This window comes from Rhinopithecus roxellana, chromosome 6, assembly GCF_007565055.1.
Source record: "Rhinopithecus roxellana isolate Shanxi Qingling chromosome 6, ASM756505v1, whole genome shotgun sequence".
Classification (NCBI taxonomy): domain Eukaryota; kingdom Metazoa; phylum Chordata; class Mammalia; order Primates; family Cercopithecidae; genus Rhinopithecus; species Rhinopithecus roxellana.
Genome location: NC_044554.1, coordinates 65,247,840 through 65,269,500, shown reverse-complemented (window position 1 = coordinate 65,269,500; position 21,661 = coordinate 65,247,840). Strand labels below are relative to the sequence as shown.

Genomic DNA, 21,661 nt, shown 5'->3' with positions numbered 1-21,661 from the left:
ACCAAATATGTCCTTTCCTCTCCACCTGGACTTGGGAGGTGTAGGCACATCTCTGGCAGAGGGTGCCTCAAACCCTAACAAAGTCAGCTTTCCTTCTTCCTGGCAAGAGAAGGCATTAATTAAATACTTAAGCCCTATCATTCTGGACAGTGTAAATTCACTCGTATGTGGGTCTACTGTAGGTTTTTCCACAGCCCTAGCATTTTATCCTGATTGTTACTAAATGTGTAAATAATGTAAAATACATACATACCTGCTTCGCAAAATTAAAACTAGAGTACTTGTTTAACTTAGGAAGATCTAGTTGTAATATATTACATAAGTGTGTTTTCTAAAAGAATCAATGAGAATTTTTTTCATACAGTAACTACAAATGGTGTTTACTTACATATTTTCTTCTTTACAAATAAAGCTGTATCATAGTAAGATCTAGATCCAGGCATCCTCATTCTGAACCACTTGAAAAGCAAGCTGAAACTTGAGAACAGAAGAAACCTAGAATGATAGCACAACAAATAAAATTAAATTCTTTGATTAAGTGTTTGCCACTGTAAAAAAACACGTGCAAAAGCACTCATTTTCAAGAGAGGAGGGAAGAAAGCAGAACCTAAAACCAAAACAACCAAAATTTAAATACTACTTTTGCCGTGTGAAATTGTCTAATCAGCCTCATTTTCTTCTATTGCCGTCATCAGCTTCTGTTTGTTCTGATGCTTCATTTTTAGTATCGTTATGGGCTTATGAAAGCAGAAAGATTGCCTGAGTTGGAACAAGCTTTTCTACCATTTCCTATGTGTCCATTCTCAACCAGAATAAATCAGTGCAAATGCCGGTGTCCGCTCCCTCACCAGACCTTTGAGACCTAGTTGGAAGAAAAAGGGTATATTTCATCAAGCTACATGAAAATCAACAGGACAACCTCCTGCAACAACAGAGTTGCCCTTTGTTGGCCGAAGCACCTCTTATCCTTACCTGTGCTAGCTGATTGGCCTGAATGCTCTCAGCACCTGCCCTGTGCGTATCACGATCTAATGCTATAAGCATCCTAAGATCATATTGCACAACTCTTAGAAATGAGTGAGAGAATTTAAAGGTAGAACAGCTACATTGGTACACATAATTTATGCCTTTTCTTGCTGTTACTAAAAAGAAAAAGTAATTCCAGAGAGTTCTAATATAAAGCTGAGGAACTCTTTGCATAAGGGAGTATGATGTATTCTCTCTCTGCTTGGAATTGTGCTGGAAGGAAGATGGGGAAAGGGAATGAATATAGTCAAATAAATTAAGCCTTGAAACCCAAATAGTGCTCTGTAAGCAAACTGCCTGCAAATCAAACAGAGGAGTGTTAGCTAAAGAATACATGATCTTGGTTGAGACTGAACAAAACCAGGTTCTTTGTATATATGTATATATTTCTCTGGATGTGTGCAGAGTTGTTGCATTTCCACTCCCTTAATCGTGGACATCTTTGGCAAAATATGTTATCTATCCATGAAGAAGATAACTGAAGAGTGTATTTCCCCCAAATGGCAAAGCGTAGGCTTTATCAAATGTAGACACGCCTGTTGGCAGCAGAAAGCAGGATGTATATGGCTTTTCTGTCTTTAGGAATGCCCATGTTTCCTATGTTTCTTATCATTTTTCTGGCTAGCATATAAATCTGGAAGGTTAGGTTATGGTGTGGGTCATAACCATCAGGCCCAGTCTATTCTCCGTCCCCACTCTGCAGGCAGCTCTGACACCGTTTCTAGAGCAGGCATTGAAAACTATCCGACTGTCTGGTTTTGTAGATGAGGAAACAGCATAAAGAAATGGAGTGGCATTGTCATAGTTACAGACCGTGTCAGTGGCAAAGCAGAGGCTTCATCCACTGGACTTTCAGCTCTACAACTTGCAATCAGGCATAACATGTTCTTAACTTGCCTTTTTGAACAGACACCTCTCAGAGCCAAAGCTTCTCTAAGCATCACTTCAAATGACTCCATAATCTCTTAGAGTCTGTAAAAAACTTGAGAGTAGAACATATTTTCTTCCTTCTTAGAACCTCAAGTCAAATCAACAGTTACTTTATAGTTTATTGTAATGATTGCATTCTGTTTGATCTATTTTTCTCTACGTTGTTAAACAGCCCTTGGCCAAAATCATTATGTTCTGACCTGAACAAGGAGATTGGAGCAGCTCTATTTTAAGCTGTGTGAAAATGCAAAGCATGGGCAGGGTGCAGCAAGTTGTTCACTTTGGATGGAATGTGGATAGTGGCTGAATACCCAGAGATAAGACTGGAGCAGCATATTTCTAACGGGGCACTAGTGGCATCTGGGTGGAACATTTCCTCCTTGTGGAGGACTTGCCGTGAATTGCAGGATGTTTACCCCTTAGCTTCCCTTCCCAAATCCTGTAGCACCCTTCTGCAATCAGAAACACTGAGAACCTCAGTCAGTCACCCTCAGTTTTCCCCATGCTCCCAGTGGGTGTTGCACAGTCATTAGATCTGTTGGTTGGTGAGAGTGCTGGAGGTTGAAACGGAGGCAATACTGAAAACATAGTTCTCCTGGTTTAGGAGCTAGCACTCTCCTTCTCAGTAGGATCAGTATTTATTGACATGGAATCCAGAGAGAAAACTCTCATGCCACTTTGATGCTTCATGCACAAGTTTGTGGCAGGGATGGGGGTGGTGGGAAAAAATGTATTCGCTGAAATCACGATGGAGCAAATCAGCAAGGAATGTAATTTCTGCTTTCATGTAACTATCACTTGTTGCCATCCATGCTGTATCTTTCAGGGAGCATGAATAAGTACGGCTTGATGTACGCCTTTTCTGATTTCCCAGCTGTTGTCTGTTCTTCATGCTTCACAAACTTCAGCCAGAAACACATCCTAAGATCTAGGAGATGCAGGCCCTTTCTTCCTACTCAGCACCCTACCCCTGCTGGCTTATCCTCACTCCTGCCATGCTCTTTAGGATCCAAAGTATTCTCTAATTGTGTTGTATATATTTATCCATATTCACTTTTTCTTGATGTACCCTGCTTTTACATTAGGATACGGTTACCGTGCATTTGCCAGGAAACTATAGTTCCTAAAAAATATTTCCAAGAGGTATCTGTTGAAGTTAGTGAGGTCATTAGCTCTCTCATCACCAGTGTGGCCACACCCTAAAGCCCTGGCTTGGACCATGATTAAATATGCTAAAACTCATCAGGAAGATTATCCTCCATAAGTATTAATTTATATAATAACAGATACTTCTCAGGTGTTTTCCTATATGTATTTCCCCCCGGATGCTTATTACAATACTGTGGGGTAGGAAGGGTTGCTCTTACCACCATTTAACAAGTGAGAACACTAAGGCTCTGTAAAGTTATTAGTTGGCCAGGGTCACACAGCTTAGTTAGGGATGGACCTGGCACTTACCACTCCGCCATTTCCTCTCTCTCCTTTTCAGGGACTGAGGCAGGAGACCAATTTGATTTGTCCTCTTTAGATGTCAGAACAATGTTGCTTTTTTTCAAAGAATATTTTAAGCTTTTCAATATCAGTCTTCCATTGAGACAAGTTCTTTGTTCTTCTGCTGGCAAATTGTGACCTCCTGTCAATCAAATATCTCTGTCCCCTTTCAACGAGTCTACATTGGGTTTTGAAATTTGTCTCAGTAACAGAGAGATCTGCAGTTCGTGTTGTCTGATATATGTATGTAATGTTAGGAAAAGCCATTTCCACAATAGTAGGAAGTTAAAGATTTCTGTAAAGTGGGGATGAATTATGAAATAGTCCACTTTTTACTCTTCTAGCTCCCATTGAGTTTCTTTTTGTAAGGTTTGACTAGACATCGACAGAGGGAAGAAGAATGCTGGGATAATGGTTCTCAGATCACAATTTAAACTAACACCAAATCTGATTGATATTGTGAAATGTTGTGTTCATATAGTTTGCACACAGAGAGTCTGAATAATTACCTTTTTCAATGTCTAAGAAATTATAACAGAATTTGTTGGAGGAAAGAGCGCATAGATGCAGGTTGTGTTTCACAAAGCTAGTTCCTTTTCTGACTTAGAAGCAAGAGTAGCAGGAAGACTGTGTCCTGTGCTCTCCCAAGCATAACACAACGGAGCCAACATCTCCTGAACTGGGCTGTGGTTCTCAGAAGAAACTCAAGGGCCCTGCCAGGGTGCATATAGTTTGTTTTTGTCCCCAACCCCCCAAATCCATGGCTTCCTTCTATTGTAAACATCTGGAGCAGCATCAGCAACCACCCCCACAGTTGTGCTTGGGGGCGATTGTATGGTCCTCTGAGCAGCTTTTACTCAGTCTTTACGACTCAGCTCCATCCAGAGTTGCCTCCTGCACGTCCTTCTCTACCTCCTCTGTGTTCACCCGCCATCTTTTGCTGCCTCTGTTATTGCCTTGTCCACTACCTAGTAACTGTTCCTTTGCCTGGAGTTAGTTGGTGGTGGGTAGCTGGGTTCTGAGTCCTGAGGAAGAGGATTACAGTAGAATGTACGTTTCTCTGGTTAGTCATTGCGAGTGCCTTGAACCTGGGAAGGGAAGAGGGTATATCAAGCTGCTTCCACCACATGTCCAAGCAGAACCAGCTAGCCCACTTTCTGTCCCCTCTAACACTAGTGCAGTAACGTGCTGTATGGGAAGAAGTAAATGATTTAATAGACAGATACCTGATTTCTGATCCTGGCTCCATTCCCTCATACACAAAATGAGAAAGTTGTACAAAGATAATCAAGGGTCCCTTAAGAACTCCAGCTTTAGGCCAGGCACTATGGCTCACGCCTATAATCCCAGCACTTTGAGAGGCTGAGGCGGGTGGATCACGAGGTCAGGAGATCAAGACCATCCTGGCTAACATGGTGAAACCCCGTCTCTTCTAAAAATACAAAAAAATTAGCTGGGCATGGTGGCAGGTGCCTGTAGTCCCAGCTACTCTGGAGGCTAAAGCAGGAGAATGGCGTGAACCCGGGAGGTGGAGCTTGCAGTGAGCTGAGATTGCGCCACTGCATTCTAGCCTGGGAGACAGAGCAAGACTCTGTCTCAAAAAAAAAAAAAAAAAAAAAGAAAGAAAGAAAGAAAACTTCAGCTTTGGAAATTCAGTGATATATTCCCTTTTGAGGGATGCACTTTACTGTATTCGTTTCACGTGTGAATTTTAGAATCACAGGAACAGACTCAAATTCTGGATATGTCCTTTATAATCCCTGTCATCTAGGACAAGTTCCTTAACCTATCTTTGCCTTAGTTTCTCTTCTATAAATTAGAGTTTCTCTAAGTATTAAATAGCATGATGCCTTTATTTAAAAAGTGCTTGATCCACTGCCCTATGCAGCAGAAGGGTAATTTCACATTGTAGTCATTATTGTTATGTGAGTTTCTTCTCCAATAGTCTCTGTAGTCACTTGTTATACTTTAGAAAACTTTTAATTATATGTGAACTTAGTGTTGATAATACAGCTATTTCCTCTGTTTTTTAAAAGTCCATCATAGTCTATCAGATTATCTGTTCACTCGGGAAAAGACATCTAAAAACAGAATTCCTTCGGATAAATCAGGTAACCTAAGTAATATAAAGTGCATTCAACCTGAACTGACAGGATACAGTGGAAAGAACAATTGCCTGTCAAAAGATAGGGTTTATAAGCTGTATTTTATTGCCAAGTTGTCATGTGACCTTGTGTAAGTCATTGAACTTCTCTTATTTCCAGTAATGTCCTCTGTAAAAAGGAGGAGTCTTGACTCGATTTCTAAGGTTCTTTCTCCAGCTGTAATATTTTGTGATTCTATGAATGCTTAGGTGATATATGAAGATGTCTTTAAGTTCTGTGTGTCACAGAATGGTAGTCAAATACACATATTTTCCAGGTCCTTTACATATGAACTTGTATGAAAGTGTATCACAGTCTCTCATTTTCTGTTGAGCACTTGCTGTTAATCCCTTTTCAGTTTTATCTTCGTAACTTTAACTCCTGATTCTTGCCTGATTGAATCTTTGTATGTTTGTTCTCTCATGCAATATGTGTGTTAAATACATACATCTGCAATGCCTTCACCTCAGCTGTTAATAAAAATCCTGAGTAGGGCCAGGTATGGTGGCTCATGCCTATAATCCCAGCACTTTGGGAGGCCTGGGTGAGAGGATCACTTGAGCCCAGGAGTTTGAGACCGGCCTGGGCAACAAAGTGAGACCCTGTCTCTACAAATAAATAAATAAATGTTTTAAAAAATAAAAATCCTGATAAGCCCTGGTGTGGATTGCCATCACCTGATCATTTTCACAGGACCACAAGAGCAGTGAATTCAAATACTCAGATTTATTCATTCCTTCAACAATCTTTAGTGAGCTTCATCCCAGCCCCAAGCCACCCTTTGCAGATTGTTTTGCTGGAGTTCAACACAGAGTTATTTCGATGTCACTTTTCCCTGTGGCTCAGTTTCTTTGCTGTTAGGGGTGGTCACCAACCATTTTACAAATCTTAGAAGGCTATATAGGCTTTCTCCCTAGAAAATGCCAGATAGATGAGGAAAGAAAAAGGTTTGTAACCAGCAAAGGAAGGAGAAAGGGCTGTGAAAAAGCATCGTCATTCAAAAGGATAAATATTTTATTATGGCTGTCATGTCTGCTAGAAGAGGGACAGTGGTTAAAGGTAAGTTTGGAAAGTCAGATACCCGAGTCTTAGAAGGGCCTTATGTCTGTGCAAGGTTGTTTAGATTGTACCACATAGATCAGTTGTTGGTGACGTTGAGTTTTAGACATTCTCAGTAAATAATGAATCTGAAGAATACAAGGTAATCTTCTCTTCAGAAAATACATACAAAGATGTTCATATAATTTCACTGGGTTTACAAACAGCAGCCTCTCTCCCCCAAGCCCAGTCTTGACCCCTAGTTTAGGAACTCCTAAGGTAGGTTATCAGAAGCAATGAAAGATGAGTGATATATTGTCATTAAAATAACTTTAGGTGTGACTTATATACAATAAAGTACACAAGTCATAAGTATACAGCTTGCTGAATTATTGTCTCACTCTATCACCCAGGCTGGAGTGCAGTGGTGTGATCTCAGCTCACTGCCTCTCAGCCTCTGCCTCCTGGGTTCAAGTGATTCTCCTGCCTCATCCTCCCAAGTAACTGGGATTACAGGCACATGCCACCACACCCAGCTAATTTTTTTGTTTTTTGTTTTTTTTAGTAGAGACCAGATTTTACCATGTTGCCCAGACTGGTCTTGAACTCCTGAGCTCAGACCACCCGCCTCGGCCTCCCAAAGTGCTAGGATTACAGGCGTGAGCCACCACGCCTGGCCAGCTTGCTAAATTTTTATATATGAACATAATTTCAAGTAACCACCATACATGAAGAGATGAAGTATTTCTAACACTCCACAGGGTCCCTCTTGGTGCTCCCCTCAAAGATAACAAGTATCCTTTCCAACCTCTCTCATCATAGATTAGTTTTGCCTAGTTGTTGGGGTTTTTTTGCGGGGGGTGGCAGGGTTATTTTGTTTTGTTGAGACAGAGCCTTACACTGTCACCAAGCTGGAGTGCAGTGGCACAATCTCGGCTCACCGCAGCCTCTGCCTCCCAAGCTCAAGTGATCCTCCTGCCTCAGCCTCCCAAGTAGCTGGGACTATAGGTTCATGTCACCATGCTAATTTTTATATTTTTTATGGAGACGGGGTTTCACCATGTTCACCAGGCTGGTCTCGAGATCCTGGGATCGAGTGATGCCCTGTCTTGGCCTCGTGAAGTGCTGGGATTACAGGTGTGAGCCACAGCACCTGGCCCTATCTTTGAACTTCAGAAATGGAATCACAATCTTAATTTACCTTTACCTTTTCTTTCTTTCTTTCTTTCTTTCTTTCTGTTTTTTTTTTTTTTTTTTTTTTTGGAGACAGAGTCTCGCTCTGTCACCCAGGGGCCCAATATGGCCTCGCCACAAGCTCTGCCCTCTGGGTTCAAGCAATTAACCAACCTCAGCCTCTCTAGTAGCTGGGATTACAGGCGTGCACTACCACACCCGGCTAATTTTTGTATTTTTAGTAGAGACAGGGTTTCGCCATGTTGGCCAAGCTGGTCTCGAACTCCTGACCTCAAGAGATCCACCTGTCTCGGCCTCCCAAAGGGCTGGGATTACAGGTGTGAGCCACTGCGCCTGTCCAGTTTACCCAACTGTTATCTGTGAGATTCATCCATGTTACTGGATGTAGCAGAAAGTCATCTTTTTTCATTGCGTTATATAATTTTCAAAGATCCCTTTGACTGCAGTATGGAGACAAGATTGGAGAGGGCCCAGATGAGGTAAGGAAGTCTGGCTGGGAGGTGGTTGCCATGTATCTGAGAAGAGGTGTGCAGCCCGCTTAGGCTGCAGAGTGGGAATGAAGAGGAAGGAGCAGCCCTGTTTAAGGAGGCTTTAAACCTGGTTGGTGCTTTGATAGTAGAGCATGAGGAAGAGAGAGGTCAGTTTTCTGGCTTGTTAATAACACAAGGTTTGATGAGGTCAGTTTTGACAGCTTGGATGTTAGATGGCTGTGAGTGTTTGAAGGTCCAGATGAATTCAATAGAAACGTCAGAAATGGAGATTAAAACTTTGAGAGTCATCAGCTTATAGTGGAATTGGAAGCACAGAGAGCAAATGATTGCCTAGGGACTGGATTTGGAGTGGGAAGCAACTAAGAACAGACCGTTGTGATGTTCGGAGGCTTCAGAACTGTCAGAAAAACGGATCTGACAGCAGAGATTTAGATTGAGAAGAGGTAGGAAGGGCACTCGGAGGAAGGGCGAACAAAGCAGCCAAGCCAAGGGCAGAGGAGTGGGTTAGAACTGTCAATGTCAATGATTTGGGAAGAGGAGGCTTTGAAGCTACCTGAGGTAAGGTGGTCTCTAACATCTCTCCTCTTCCCAGCCACCCCCATTCACTGCTCCTGTTCGCCGACCTCATTCTTTTGGTTCTGCTCTGCTGATAGCTTTGTACTGTGTCATATCTATGTGTGTGCCTATCTTCCACACTGACCTGTGTGGATTCTTGAGGGACAGACACCGTGTTACTCCCTCTTCTCATTCCTTTCCAAAATTTAGCAGAGCAGACTTTTTATGTAGCAAGTGGTCACTATGTCCAAATTGCCTTTATTTCTAAAGCAGCCCTGAATTGAGTGGCCTTCCCTGGCCTGACCACCTGAACCTCTATGGGGGCTGTCTTGCTAAGGAAGCTTGTGCACAGCCTGGCTAGGTGCCTGCCTTTTGTCAGGGGACAGGGGTGTTGAAAACCTAGCTCTGCAGAGTCTCAGTAGCAGCAGACAGTACTGCCTCTCTGGGAGTGCTACTGTCTTCCAGCAAACTAGGTGGCTTCTTCACTTACATAAGATGTGTGTGTTCTGGCAGGGAAGAGCTGCCTGAGTGAGTGTTTAGCAAAAATGATTTGTGTGGAGTTATTTTGAGACCCCAGGGAAGGGAATGGCAGCCAAAGCCTGCAGTATTTTAAACCACATCACTCATCTACAAAGATTTAATATGATACAGCATCTCAGCTAGAATATTGGTGAAAGGGAAGTAAGAATGTAAGGGTCCCATCAGATTATAAATGCCTGTTATCTCCAAGGTGAATTTGGAGTGGTTTGGATCAAACTTGGTACCTGAAGATTCGTTCATGCTCCTTCCTTGATCTTGTCTGCCCTGGAAATACCAAGTGGAAGACAGAGTTGCTTGCTGGGGGCTTGGCCTGGGCTCCCTTTGGAGCAACGATTTCATTGCCCTCTCTCATTCATTACCTTGGGAGCCAGTTGGTTTCCAAGGAGATACAGAAATGAACCCACTTTTTATGCTGGTCCAAAATACTGACGTTATTTAGGTGATTGAGCTTCTTCAGATTCCAGGCTGTCTAGGAGAATTCCCCTTCCAAAGCATTCACCTTTCCTTCTGACTCAGGCATGAACAGCTGTCTGCTAAGGGTGGGTGAATTCGAGAATATGGGATTTTCCAGTTTAGTGACATTAGGGGAGACAGCCTCCATATGAAACACTTCTCTTGTTTTTGTTTTTCTCTTGGCTTTTAGGCTGTGAAATTTGCCTCACTGTTCCCCCGCCCTTTTGCTGACAGCTGTCCTCTTTGCCATTCAGGAACTGGTGTCTCCCTAGGATGGCTAACTGAGATAGAAAAGTCCATCTTCTTTTGTCCCCTGGGTCTTGAGTTGTATTGCTGAAGAGCATCTTGTGCTGGGAGATCTAATTGCCTTCTGACCTGGGGGGATCCATTTGGGCCAGAGAGCATCCAGGCACTTTGTAAATTGTCGAGGGAGTTACCCAAAGAGAAAAAGCCCTATTTGTGACTGGCCACTTGATTTTATTTTGTTTTATATTTTTAGAGGACATATAATTACTTTAATGATAAAAACTATGAAAACCAAAATATATTGTTACACAAAAGAGGCATACACAAACCATACAGCTTTTCAGACTCCCCAGATTTCCCTACAAGGACGTGCAGCTCATCGTTTTTCCATTATTTTAGGTGTTTTTGAGCAGGCCTCTTATATACACCCCAATATTGAGTTGAATGTAGTAGGGACACACTCAAGCATTACGTGTGTGTGTGTGTGTGTGTAAGAGGGATTGTGTGTGTGTGTGTGTGTGTTTAAGAGGGATTGACCCCCCTCTGCTTGCACCCCGGAGCAGCCAGCAAGCAGAGTAAAAGGCTTCAGCTAAGTTTCTTTCTGCTTGTGATACTAGACAAGAATGGTCTGACAGAGAGCAGGGCTAAGATACAGTGGAGAGGGAACAAGGAACCAAAGTGAGTGAAAGGTACAAACAAGCCAGCATCTACCAAAGTCTGCAGGATGGACAAAGGGAGCAGAGCAGACAGCCAGCCTGGGGCTTTGGAAGACACGTGAAGGGTGTGAAGCTGGCAGATTACTGCAGAAGGATCGGCTCCTCTCTTTTGCCCTGGCATGAGATTTTCTTCTGTGTGCTGTGCTGAGCACGCTACCCTGTTCTTCTCTCTGCTCTACTCCACTCTGACACCCCCACAGAGGTGCTCATGGCTGTCAGTAGGCAGGTCCGGCCCCATTCAGCATTCTTCCTACATTCTTCACAAATTCCAGTTCCTGATTTGGGTCATTGTGACAGTTGCTATGTCCCACCATGGGCTTATACATGAGAGTTCAGCCCTCAGAGATGGCCACTGTGGTTTCCTTAGCCCCTCCTCCTCCACCCGCTTCTCCTTTCCTGTCTTATTCCCCACCCTCTTTCCTTGGGTGAGTGAGCACAGACAAGTGCACAAGCATACACATACACACACACACACACACACACACACACCCCATTGGCTGTCACAGGCACCAGGAACTCTGGTCGGGGAATGTTCATGGTGTGGAGAGCTGTGTTCAGGAAGTTTCCTCCTCCTCTCCATAATCACTCCTCGCCACTCCCTCCCCTGCCCCACCCTTATTAGAAATCCTGATTTCTGGCAAGCTTCCCATCCTGGTGCTGTCCTTCTTTCGTGCGGAGCACACTGGAGCAGCTTTCCTCTCCCTGGAAGACAGGCACAGCCTGATGGCACAGGTTAATACCTCCCGCATGGCTGCAAAAATAAAAACCGGATGCGGGTCTGTTGAGTACCTGATTTGCTCCCTCACTGCCCTCCCTGTTTTCAACTGAAGCAATGTGAACTGTGTCCAGCATCACAGTTGAAATCCTGGTGCTTTGGTGCACTGTTGCCACACTGTGATAGGGGCTAAAAAGCCTCAATTGAGTGCACTGCTGTGCCCTGTCCACTGGCCACAGTGGTGACTGAAATAGTCATGTCTGCAATGTTGCATCAGTGGAAAGTAAAGGATGCAGAAGTCCTTTTTCTTTCCCTCAGGTCTCCCTAATAGGGAAAGTCATCACTTCAGTAGAACAATCTTTCCCTGAATTCTGCAAAGTGAATTCTGGGCAGTGGTTTGGATTTGCTGTTCCTTTTGATCCCTGAGAGCCCAGTGAATGAGAGAAGGAAATGAATAGACTGCTTGCCACAACACCACCCGGGTCTCCACAGTGCCTGGGGCTGCTGCTGAGAGACAGAGAATGAAAGCTGGAATGGAGGCTGTGGAGGCAGGAAACCTTTGCCGGGACAGGCTCCACCTACCCCACATGGTGTCTTGAGGGCTTCCCATTTCCTTCATTCTGGGGATTCCGCCCTGCCCGCCCCACACTAACGGAGCTGTCTCTTGCTGCAGCATGCTGCCTGGAGGAAAAGTCCAACTCTGCCTGGCCACACAGAGAGAAGACTGATATGCAGTCTCTCCACACCCTTCCCCCATTTATCCAACAAAGCAGCACATTTCACTGCGAACGCTTCCAGAGTCCCCTTTCAACAGTGCAGAAAAAGGGATGCTCCCTGTTGGACACTCCACCACCCCCATTGGACCTTTTTAATTAAATCAACTAGAAAGATATTTTCAGTTTGAAGATTCACTTCATCTTATGTAGGTTTAAAGAAGAAAAAGAGTAGAATGGTAGGAAGTCAAAACTCACATCTCATGAGAACCTTAGAAATGTTCAGCCCAGAGAAAATAAGACATGAGAATGAGAAGAAACAGATGTTGCAAGTCTCTTCAAATATTTGAAAAGGTGTCAAATGGGTAATGCATGTTTTGTATGGTCCGAAGGAATTGGACCAGATCTTAGAAGGCCTAGAATGTCAGATTGAGTTCTGATTTTCTTTGGAAGCAAATTTAAAAAAAAAATAAGAAGCAGAACATTGTGTCTTAGGAAGATTAATCTGGTAGCTGTGTGTATAAAGAATAAGTATAGGGAAAAATTGAGGGCAGGCACAGGTAGATCAGAAGATTCTTGGCCACAAGTGAGAAGAGCCTGACAAATAGAGGTATGTTGAAGATTGAGAGGAATAACTATAGAAGGGGAAATAATGGAATCAAGAGGATGTAGCAATCATTGGGTTTATGGGGATAGAGTAGGGAAGAAGATAAGAGAGGTTTTCAGCCCAGGAGGATGGTAGTGCTGGAACCAGAATGGGGAACTCTGGAAGAGGAGGAGGTGACAGAGGTTTAGGAGGAAGAAGATTAGTTTGGTTTTAAGACACGTTGAGTTTGAGGTCTCGGCAGGACATCCAAGGGGAGACGTGGGCAGTTGTTAGATGTTTGGCAGTTGGGTATAGAGGCAGGATTACATGTCTGAGTTCTGCATGATCACGGTGATAGAGAAGGTGAGAATGGATAGACCTGCCAAAGGATAGTGCAGAGAGAAAAAAAGGGCCGCAGTGCATGACTGAAGGCAACAGTAAGAAACAAAACAAGCAGCCAGAGAGGCAGGACACCTAGAAGAAAGAAGCAACAAGGAGGAAAGGATCTCAGGGGTTGGCGCTCAGTGATAAATACCATAGAACAATCTAGTAGGACTTCTAACTATCATTTAGTTGAAAGACAAAGTCTAAGGACAACATCTTAGGAGCAAAGGACCTCTTCACAAGAAGTATAATGGTGAACAGATTGGTCAGGAAGTGGAGAGAAGCAGTTACAATGAAGAACAAAGAGTGGCAACTGTGGCATTTTCAAAGTTTGAGCTTATGGAGAGTATGTTTTGAATGGGGAAATATGCATCTGTGGGAGGAGAGTGGGAATAAAATAGAATGATCAGAAGTACAGGAAAGTGGACATTCATAGAACAGGGCTCAGGAGAGAAAGGTTGAGGGCACATACCTGCGGTTAATGTCAGCTGCCTCTGGCTGTTTCCCCTAAGCCATGTTTTCATTCCTTTTACCTTCTAGGTCACATGACCATAAGGTTTTTTAAGTATTATTTTTATTTATTATAATTTAACATATCTTATGCTGTCACCTGTACTGATAACTCAACATCAAGTTGAGTTACCCTGTACTATCAGGTTCAAGTGATTCTCCTGCCCCAGCCTGCTGAGTAGCTGGGATTACAGGTGCACACCACCCACCTGACCAATATTTGTATTTTTAGTAGAGGTGGGGTTTCACCACATTGGCCAGGCTGGTCTTGAACTCCTGACCTCAGGTGATCCACCCACCTTGGCCTCCCAAAGTGCTGGGATTACAGACGTGAGCCACCACGCGCAGCCGCCTGTATTTTTTTTAAACCACCATGCAACAGGCTTCAGAGCACATTGGCATACTTTTTCTAGAAAGGGCCACATAGTAAATATCTTAGTCTTTGTGGGCCTTATGGTCTCTGTTACACGTACTCATGGTACAACTCTAGCCCTGTACCATGAAAGCAGTCATAGACAGCAAATACATGTGGCCATGTTCTAATAAGACTTCATTTATTGACACTGAAATTTGAATTTCATAGTCATCACATTGTTGGAAATAAATTTTCGGTGACGCAAAAGAAATAGCACTCAAACATAAATTTTCTCAGCAAGGCAATTTTACTTCTATAGAAGGGTGCGACGCACAGATGGAGCAATGACGAGAGGACACCTGAGGAAGAGAGGGGAAGGGGCAGGTAGCCCCTATTGCTGTGTTATTCCCCTATTGGCTAGGGTTGGACTGCACAGTCTTAAGCTAATTCTGGCTGGCCATTTTAAAGAGCGTAGGGGTAGGAGCCAGAGTGACGGGGTGAGTAGTTTGGTGGCAAGAGCAGTTACAGAACAGGTGACTCTGGATGAATAAGAACAGAGCAGGTGACCAAGGATGACTAAGGTCAGAACAGGTGATAGAGGCTAGGAGGGAGTTGTTTACTGAAACTAGGGACAAGGAGATGTAAAGAAAGAGGAAGTTAAATTTTAAAATGGAGAACAAAGAACAGGGGAGCTGAACATACTGATACATTGGTTCTTTGGAGAGGATCTCAGAACTCATTGTACTTAACAATTTAGAGGCTAAAACCTTTGAAGAGAAATTTATTATATCCTACAACATGTCACAAATATTCTTCTTTTGATTTTTTAACCATTCAAAAATACAAAAATCATTCTTAGCTCATGAGCTATACAAAATCAGTGGGCAGACTTAGTCTTCAGGAAGTTGTCTGCTGTTCCCTGCTTTAGGGTATGGTAACTATGGGTATGGTAAAAAAATAACTATAGCGTTTGGTAAAAAGTAAATAGATAAATAAGGCAAATGCCATTCTTGACCCACGGCTGGCCCAGGATCCAAACTACTCTGGACAGGATGTTTGTAGCTTGGCCTGTGCTCTTGGAGAACCTTGACTTTTCACAATTCCTTTCCCTTTTGCTTGCTTTTTTTTTTTTTTTTTTTCCTTCCTTTTTCTTTAAAGTAAAGTTAGTGAGGTGAAGGGCTCTTGCTAAGAGTTTCTCAGCCCAGAGGTTTTTTTTTTTTATTCATTTTCTTTGGTTCTTTCTTAAGTGTTAATATTCCTGACACTAGCTGTTTTTTCCTCCCCATCCTACTGTAGGCTGAGTATACTAATCTCTAGACATTTGGAATTCACTTGCCTCAGGAGGAGGAGCTCAGAGCAATTTTGAGTGAAAGCTCAAAAAAGGCAATAGTTTAGAAGTACACTCCACACATCTCAGAACCATTTTGTTCAAATAAAACAGCTTGGTCTAGAAAAAGTCACTCTAAATTTATGCAAGTAAGTAGCTTTTACATTTGGCTGCCAGGTGTGTGCCAGAATACCTTATGGAAGCGTAGACTTGCAAGATCCATAGGGGTATTTCCTGTGGCTTTCTCTTCACCTTGTAGCAAATCTCTAGCAGCCTGGACAGTAGATTCAAATTTTTCTCTTTATCCATTAACATGGAATTAAAAAGACCAAGAATGGAAACCTTTGGTGCCAAAAATCAAAAGGGGGAAAATATATTTTATTTGATTTAAAGATAAAGTCCTATTGCTTTCAAATAAGTCAGAAGAAATAAAAGTTGAGGTTCTTATAGAAACCAACTCCTCCTTGCTCAGACATAGCATTTGTGCCTGTTAGATGCTGTCTGCACAGTGCCACTGTGTTACATAAAAGCTTGAGCCATATAGGAGCTTTCTTGTCATTCAGAAGACTGCGGCTCTAGCTTTTGACCTCAGATACTTTGTTTTCTGTGACTTTGTTAATGAAGGTATGAGGTTGTTTTGGTATGGATAATAAAGAGAAGTCCAGGGGTAAAAAAAAAAAAAAAAAAACATTTGAAAGGCACAGATCTCTCCCATGCCCAGTTGTTCTTTCTGCTAGTAGCTGATGGTGACATTACTGCAGCTGCTGCTTATAGCAATCCCCAAAAATGAACATGGGCATTGGGAAGCAGATAGCCTGCTATCTCCAATCCCCTTCCCAAACACACCCCAGAGACAGCCTGGCAGGGTGGTTTACGGCCTGCTCTTGGGATGCCACAGGAAAGGAAAGGCCTTGTTAATCAGTGAGAGGTTTTTTTTCCCCCTTAAAAATCATTGTTTTCAGATCTTGCTCTGCAATGGGGAGAATTATAAAAGGTTATTCCCATGCTGGCCTGATTGTTATCTTCTGTACCAGCTCCATCTAAAAATGCTTTTTTCCCATTTGGGAGAGATTGTCTGTTGTCTAAAACTAACAATAAATCAAATTTGGTGAAGCTGGTTTTGTACCTTGCCCGGCTAGACTGAGAGCAAGATATTCAGTATAAGGCCTCTAAGTCATCCCTTCCTTGCCTCTTCTACTGACTGTGGTCAGTGACTGAGCATTTAACACACATTTACCTTTAAGTCCTGAGAATAAGCAGTACTAGAATTCCTCATCAATACTCCACATATTAAGTCATACGCATCCAGAACTCTTGGAAAAGCAGGTTGTTGTAACAGGTTTGGTGTATCTGTTTTTGCTAGATTTTCTCCTCTCTGGCATTCATGTAGCAAACTGAATTATTGAGCATCTCCTGTTTGCCAAATACCAGGGATGTAGAGAGAACTGGCATATCCCTTACCTCAAATGACTGTAGAATAGGGATCTACCATTAACAGGCGAACAACTATTATGACGTGTATCAGAAACTCAAGGCATGTTTAACAGCCAAGCATCACACTTCCTGCTTCGCTTCTCTTCCCCTTCCTTTCTTCAAAGAGAGCTGCAGTTTCCATTGCATTGTGAAGACTTGGTTTTCTTGTTCCTATTCCAAATTAACTTCAGTACCTGGTCTTTCAACAAATGCATCAAACATTACAAAATCCGAACAACCTAATAAAAGTCTATCCTAAAAAACTGGAGCTGTGACTAAAAACAGCTTCAGTCTCAGCTTCTGCCCAGTTCTGACTCCCCTGACTACAATTACCTGAGGTATTTGATCCCTTTAATTAGGATCCCTTCATTCTTCTTTTATCCCTTTATTCTGATCATTGAAAGAGCTTTAGCAGTGACATGTTCCAAAATTGGCCCACAAGATGCTACCTCCCCTGAGGTAACAAAGTAGGGGTTTAGAGAACAAGGGAGAGAATAAAGAATTTGAGAAAATGCAAAATCCTTGTTTTACTTCTAAACCTTTTAGTACAAACCGTAGCCTCATGAGGAACGAACTCTTAGGAACCAACTGGTCTGCCATTTCCCTTTTTCTTTGGGCCATTTTAGGAACATGGAAATATACGCCCTAAGTGAGATGATGTGCGGTTTTCAATAGTGAACTGATTCATTGACAGCGTTTGCAACCTGAGCCCTCCAAATTATTTCTACTTTAAAGCTTATGAGCAAGAAGTACAAGTTTTTGGTGTATGAGCTATTACAGGTCTGAGAAGCAATGGCATGAACTGATTTGGCTTTGTATGTTATTTAACTGATAACTACGTTCCTTAAAATTAGGCAGATGGTCTGTCTGACTCTACCTTTCATGTTGGTGGTTAAAAGTTCTTGATTTTTTTCTTGATACTTAAGGAGGGAATACCTATCTATATATTGTTAGTGCTGAAGAATTTTTGAAATCGTCCTGGACAGACTTAAAAGTGTTGCTTTTCTCAGCCTTTATATGGAGTTTAAGTATCTACAGTCTATGTGTAGTGGGGCTTTTTATAATTTTTTTTTTTTTTTTTTTTTTTTTTTGGTGGGGAGAAAGGTGGTATGGGAAAGTATAGAAATGGAATTAATTGAGTCTAGGGGTAAAAATCTGCTGGGAGCCTGTGGATTGTAAATCGAGTAGCTCCAGCAGCAGGTACTCAGGCAGAGGTATAGGAGTGCAGTCAGTGGGACAAGAAGCTTGTTTTGGCGTTCCTTCTGTGTCTTGCCCATGACATTGACTCCAGGGGACCAAGTGCAGTCTATAGAAAGGAGAGGTGTACATAGTTTCCTATCTGGAAAACTTTTACAGCATTCCTGCCTGGGGTCTTAAAGACTATGAAGGAAGATGAAAACTAGATGAGATGCTCCTGTTCCTCTCCCCACTGTCCGCCCCCCACATCTGCACTGAGCCCCCCTTTATCTGCTAGCTAGGTATGTGGCTAGGTAGATAAACCCTGTTTTGTTGTGAAATTTCCATCAAAACTGCCATTTTGTCTCCCCCATCATTTGATCAACAAAAATTGTGTTGAAATTTCAGGGACCATTATTTAAAGCAGATATTGAATATTCAATATTAAATAATATTTAATATTGAATATTACTAATTTGTCTAAATATACAAAATAAAATCACAATTCACTGGCCTGGGCTCCTCACTGTAAGCAGAGGACTGCACTCAGTGACCATCTTTCAGCTTTAAGACTGAATAACATTTTCCGTTCCATTGGGAAACTTATTTATATCCCAGTAGTCATCCCCACACTAAGTTTTTCCGATATGGTGTCCAGATTTTCTTTCCCCTAATAATTACATCCCCTGTTTTCAGGCTAGGCATCCTCCCTCCTTTCTTGTGTTTACACCTTTCAAATATTTGCAGATTGTTATCATGTCACCCTCTTAGTCACCACTTAGCCAAGCTGTACAAATTTAGCACTTTTTGTCTTCCCTTTAGAGGCAGGTCTCCATGCCCCTGAGTCAATTTCCCTGCTCTCTTAAAGTGTGCTCCAGTTTTCTGCATTTCCATGTGGCCACATAACTTTCCTAGAACTGAACATAGGTCATGAGTGAGAATTGTTTTCCTCCTTTGGTGTGTCAGAAGCTAAACATTTCTGCTGTGCTCCAGCTCAGGTCTCTCTGACATAGCTGGTCAGTGTTGACCACTTCAACTCTGTAGTTAAACCACGTTCTCCAAATGTGCCAATTTAAAGACAAGTGGGGTAAAAGGGTGTAGGTATGCTATATTTTTTTTAATTTTTGAAGTTATATAACCATGGGAAGGTGGGATGTATGTAGTTAATGGATTCTGTTGGCCGCTTTCCTGGTATTTGCATAAAACACCTCTGTTCTCCAGGTGCCTCAGACTATACCTCATCTCAGGTCTGCACCCTGACAGTTCATCAACCATCTCTTTCTCTGTGTGTTTACATTTTTCAGAACTATTTTTCACGAATATGCATTCAACATTTATTGAGGTTCTCCAGTGCCACTGTGTGCTACATAGTATATTGGGTGCTGGAAAGATTAAAATCTGAATATGACACAGTGCCTGCCCTAAGATGCACTGTTCTGGTTTTTGTTTTATTTTGGTTGATAGTACCAGATCCTCACAGATTGGCTTATAGTGTCAGTGAGGGGAGAGAGCAGAGGAGTATCCATGAAAATCTAATAGGAGCCTAGGTAGGGTCAGGTTTCACAGATCCTGGAACTTGGGGTGATTCTGAGTCTGCAGGGACCTCACTGTAGATCTCCAGTGTTAATGCCGCCAGTTCGTCCCCTCTGCTTATTGCCTCCTTCCTCTGGCTCCTCCTGGGCTTTTGTTTTAAACACTGCTCAGTTCAGATTCCAGAAAGAGACTCTTATTGCCTTACCTGGCATCTGCCATTTCTGTTTGAATAGAGCTGTTTTTCCTATTGCTGGCAAGACTGCACATTTGCTACCCTTGAAGCTGGTACAGCACTACTCCCTCCCTCTCTGCCATTCCCCACCTTCTGCGCTGACTTCCCATGCCCAGCTTGTGGTGTGGGGAGAGAACAGAGGTCATGTGCTAAAAAGCATAGCTGCCCAAGGCTGTCTCCTTAGTGAGAGATGTGTCCTGTTAAGCCCCGTAATTGGCTTGTCCACTACATTCTGACAATAGCTTCCTAGCCACACATGCATCTGCTTAACATAATCCAAGTATCTATCATGTACTATTTCTTTTTTTTTTTTTTTTTTTTTTTTTTTTTTGAGAAAGAGTCTTGCTCTTTCGCCCAGGCTAGAGTGCAGTGGTGCAGTCTCAGCTCACTGCAACCTCCACCTCTGGAATTAAAGCGATTCTCCTGCCTCAGCCTCCTGAGTAGCTGGCCCTACAGGCATGCACCACCACACCCTGCCAATTTTTATATTTTTAGTAGAGGCAGGGTTTCACCATGTTGGCCAGGCTGTTCTCAAACTCCTGACTTCAAGTGATCCACCTGCCTTGGCCTCCCAGAATGCTGGGATTACAGGCTTGAGCCACTGCGCCCGGCCATGTACTCTTTCTTAACATTCTGCAGCATATAGACCAAATGGCAAATCCAGTCACCAATAACATACCTTTTACAATAGTAGAGGAAAATAATCTTTTCCTAGCTGGTAGTTAACTTCATGAGCACAAAGTGTTTTCATCATTGAATCCTCATCTTCCACAACAATCCTCATCTTCTTGGCCCAGAGTAGACATCGGCAAGTATTAGTTAAATGGAGAGTGGAGGTCTGCTAGGTGAGCTGGTGAATTTTTCAGTGTCCCCTGTGGACAGAAGGCAGGTCTTGTATGCCTCCTGTGCCACTGTGATGTCTGATGCAGTAGTGAGAACACAGTGGGCATGCAGTAGACACCGTTGACTAATCCTTCAAACTGTTTTTTGTTTCCACTTGAGTTTTGTCTCCTTCAGCTAATGCCTGGTCTCTTATTGGCGGAATAAGCGCCATTGGGAAGCTGTCACATACTTCCAGCCAAGACCGATTTGTCACACTTCTCTTAGCTCCCACTGCCCAATAAAGGAAAAAGTGAACACATTTTGAGTCCTGAGGCTTAGTTATCATAAAACTCGACAAAGAGTGTAAAATACTCAGAGCAGTACATAAGTTTCACATAGCCATCAATACAATCTCTTACAGAGCCCATTATCTTGTTATTAACAAGAATGTGTATTCTTGTTCCAAAGCTGACTGACCAGAGTGTTTGTGTTAATTGACCTAGTTAGCCTATGTCTCTAAATGTATAATTTTTTTAATAGAATGATTGCTCCATAGCCCAGCATTTTAAGTTTGATATTTGTACTCCATGAGTCAAGGCTTGGGTGAGGAATCTCAAAACGGCATAACCAAAATGGTAAGATTTTGTGTCCAGATAATGCAAGGCCTTATCCTTCATTTTATAAACAGATGAGGCCTGGATAAGTTTAATATTCTATCAGTGGCAGAGCAGAATCTAGAACCATGATGTGCTGATGGCTAGCTAAACTATACAAAGTCAGGCAGAAACCTCTTCTTACTTGATTTTATTTCATTTTGTTTTGTTTTGTTTTGTTTCAAATAGCCATGGTCAACCATTCATATCCCAGAAAGTCTAGAAAAGGTGCGAAAAATAATGAGTTTTTGCTTATAGGCAGATGGACCTATAGTGTTCGAAAGAGGTCAGGAGCAGCAGCCACATGGAGCAGGAGGTGGGGCAGGCATTTGTCTTACCTGCCTCTCCTGTACCTGCC

The 21,661-nt window shown here is 42.6% G+C and overlaps 2 protein-coding genes across 8 annotated transcripts in view; one reads left to right on the top strand and one right to left on the bottom strand.

Moving 5' to 3' along the window:
- The window catches only part of SND1 (staphylococcal nuclease and tudor domain containing 1), a 447,074-nt gene that overhangs the window by 317,881 nt on the left and 107,532 nt on the right, over positions 1-21,661 (top strand). The window lies entirely within an intron of this gene.
- Positions 1-21,661, bottom strand: part of LRRC4 (leucine rich repeat containing 4) — an 80,654-nt gene that overhangs the window by 14,094 nt on the left and 44,899 nt on the right. For 2 of the 7 annotated variants that reach the window (XR_004057965.1, XR_004057964.1), the window contains exon 3: positions 389-495. Coding sequence is in view for 1 of the 7 variants with exons in the window: in XM_030932456.1 (XP_030788316.1) it covers positions 20,796-20,941 (146 nt within the window). In the remaining 6 variants the exon portion in view is untranslated. Of the gene's footprint in view, positions 1-388; positions 496-14,393; positions 17,087-20,381; positions 20,942-21,661 lie in introns of those variants that run through there. The other 5 variants (XR_004057960.1, XR_004057959.1, XM_030932456.1 and 2 more) reach the window with 5 other exon arrangements.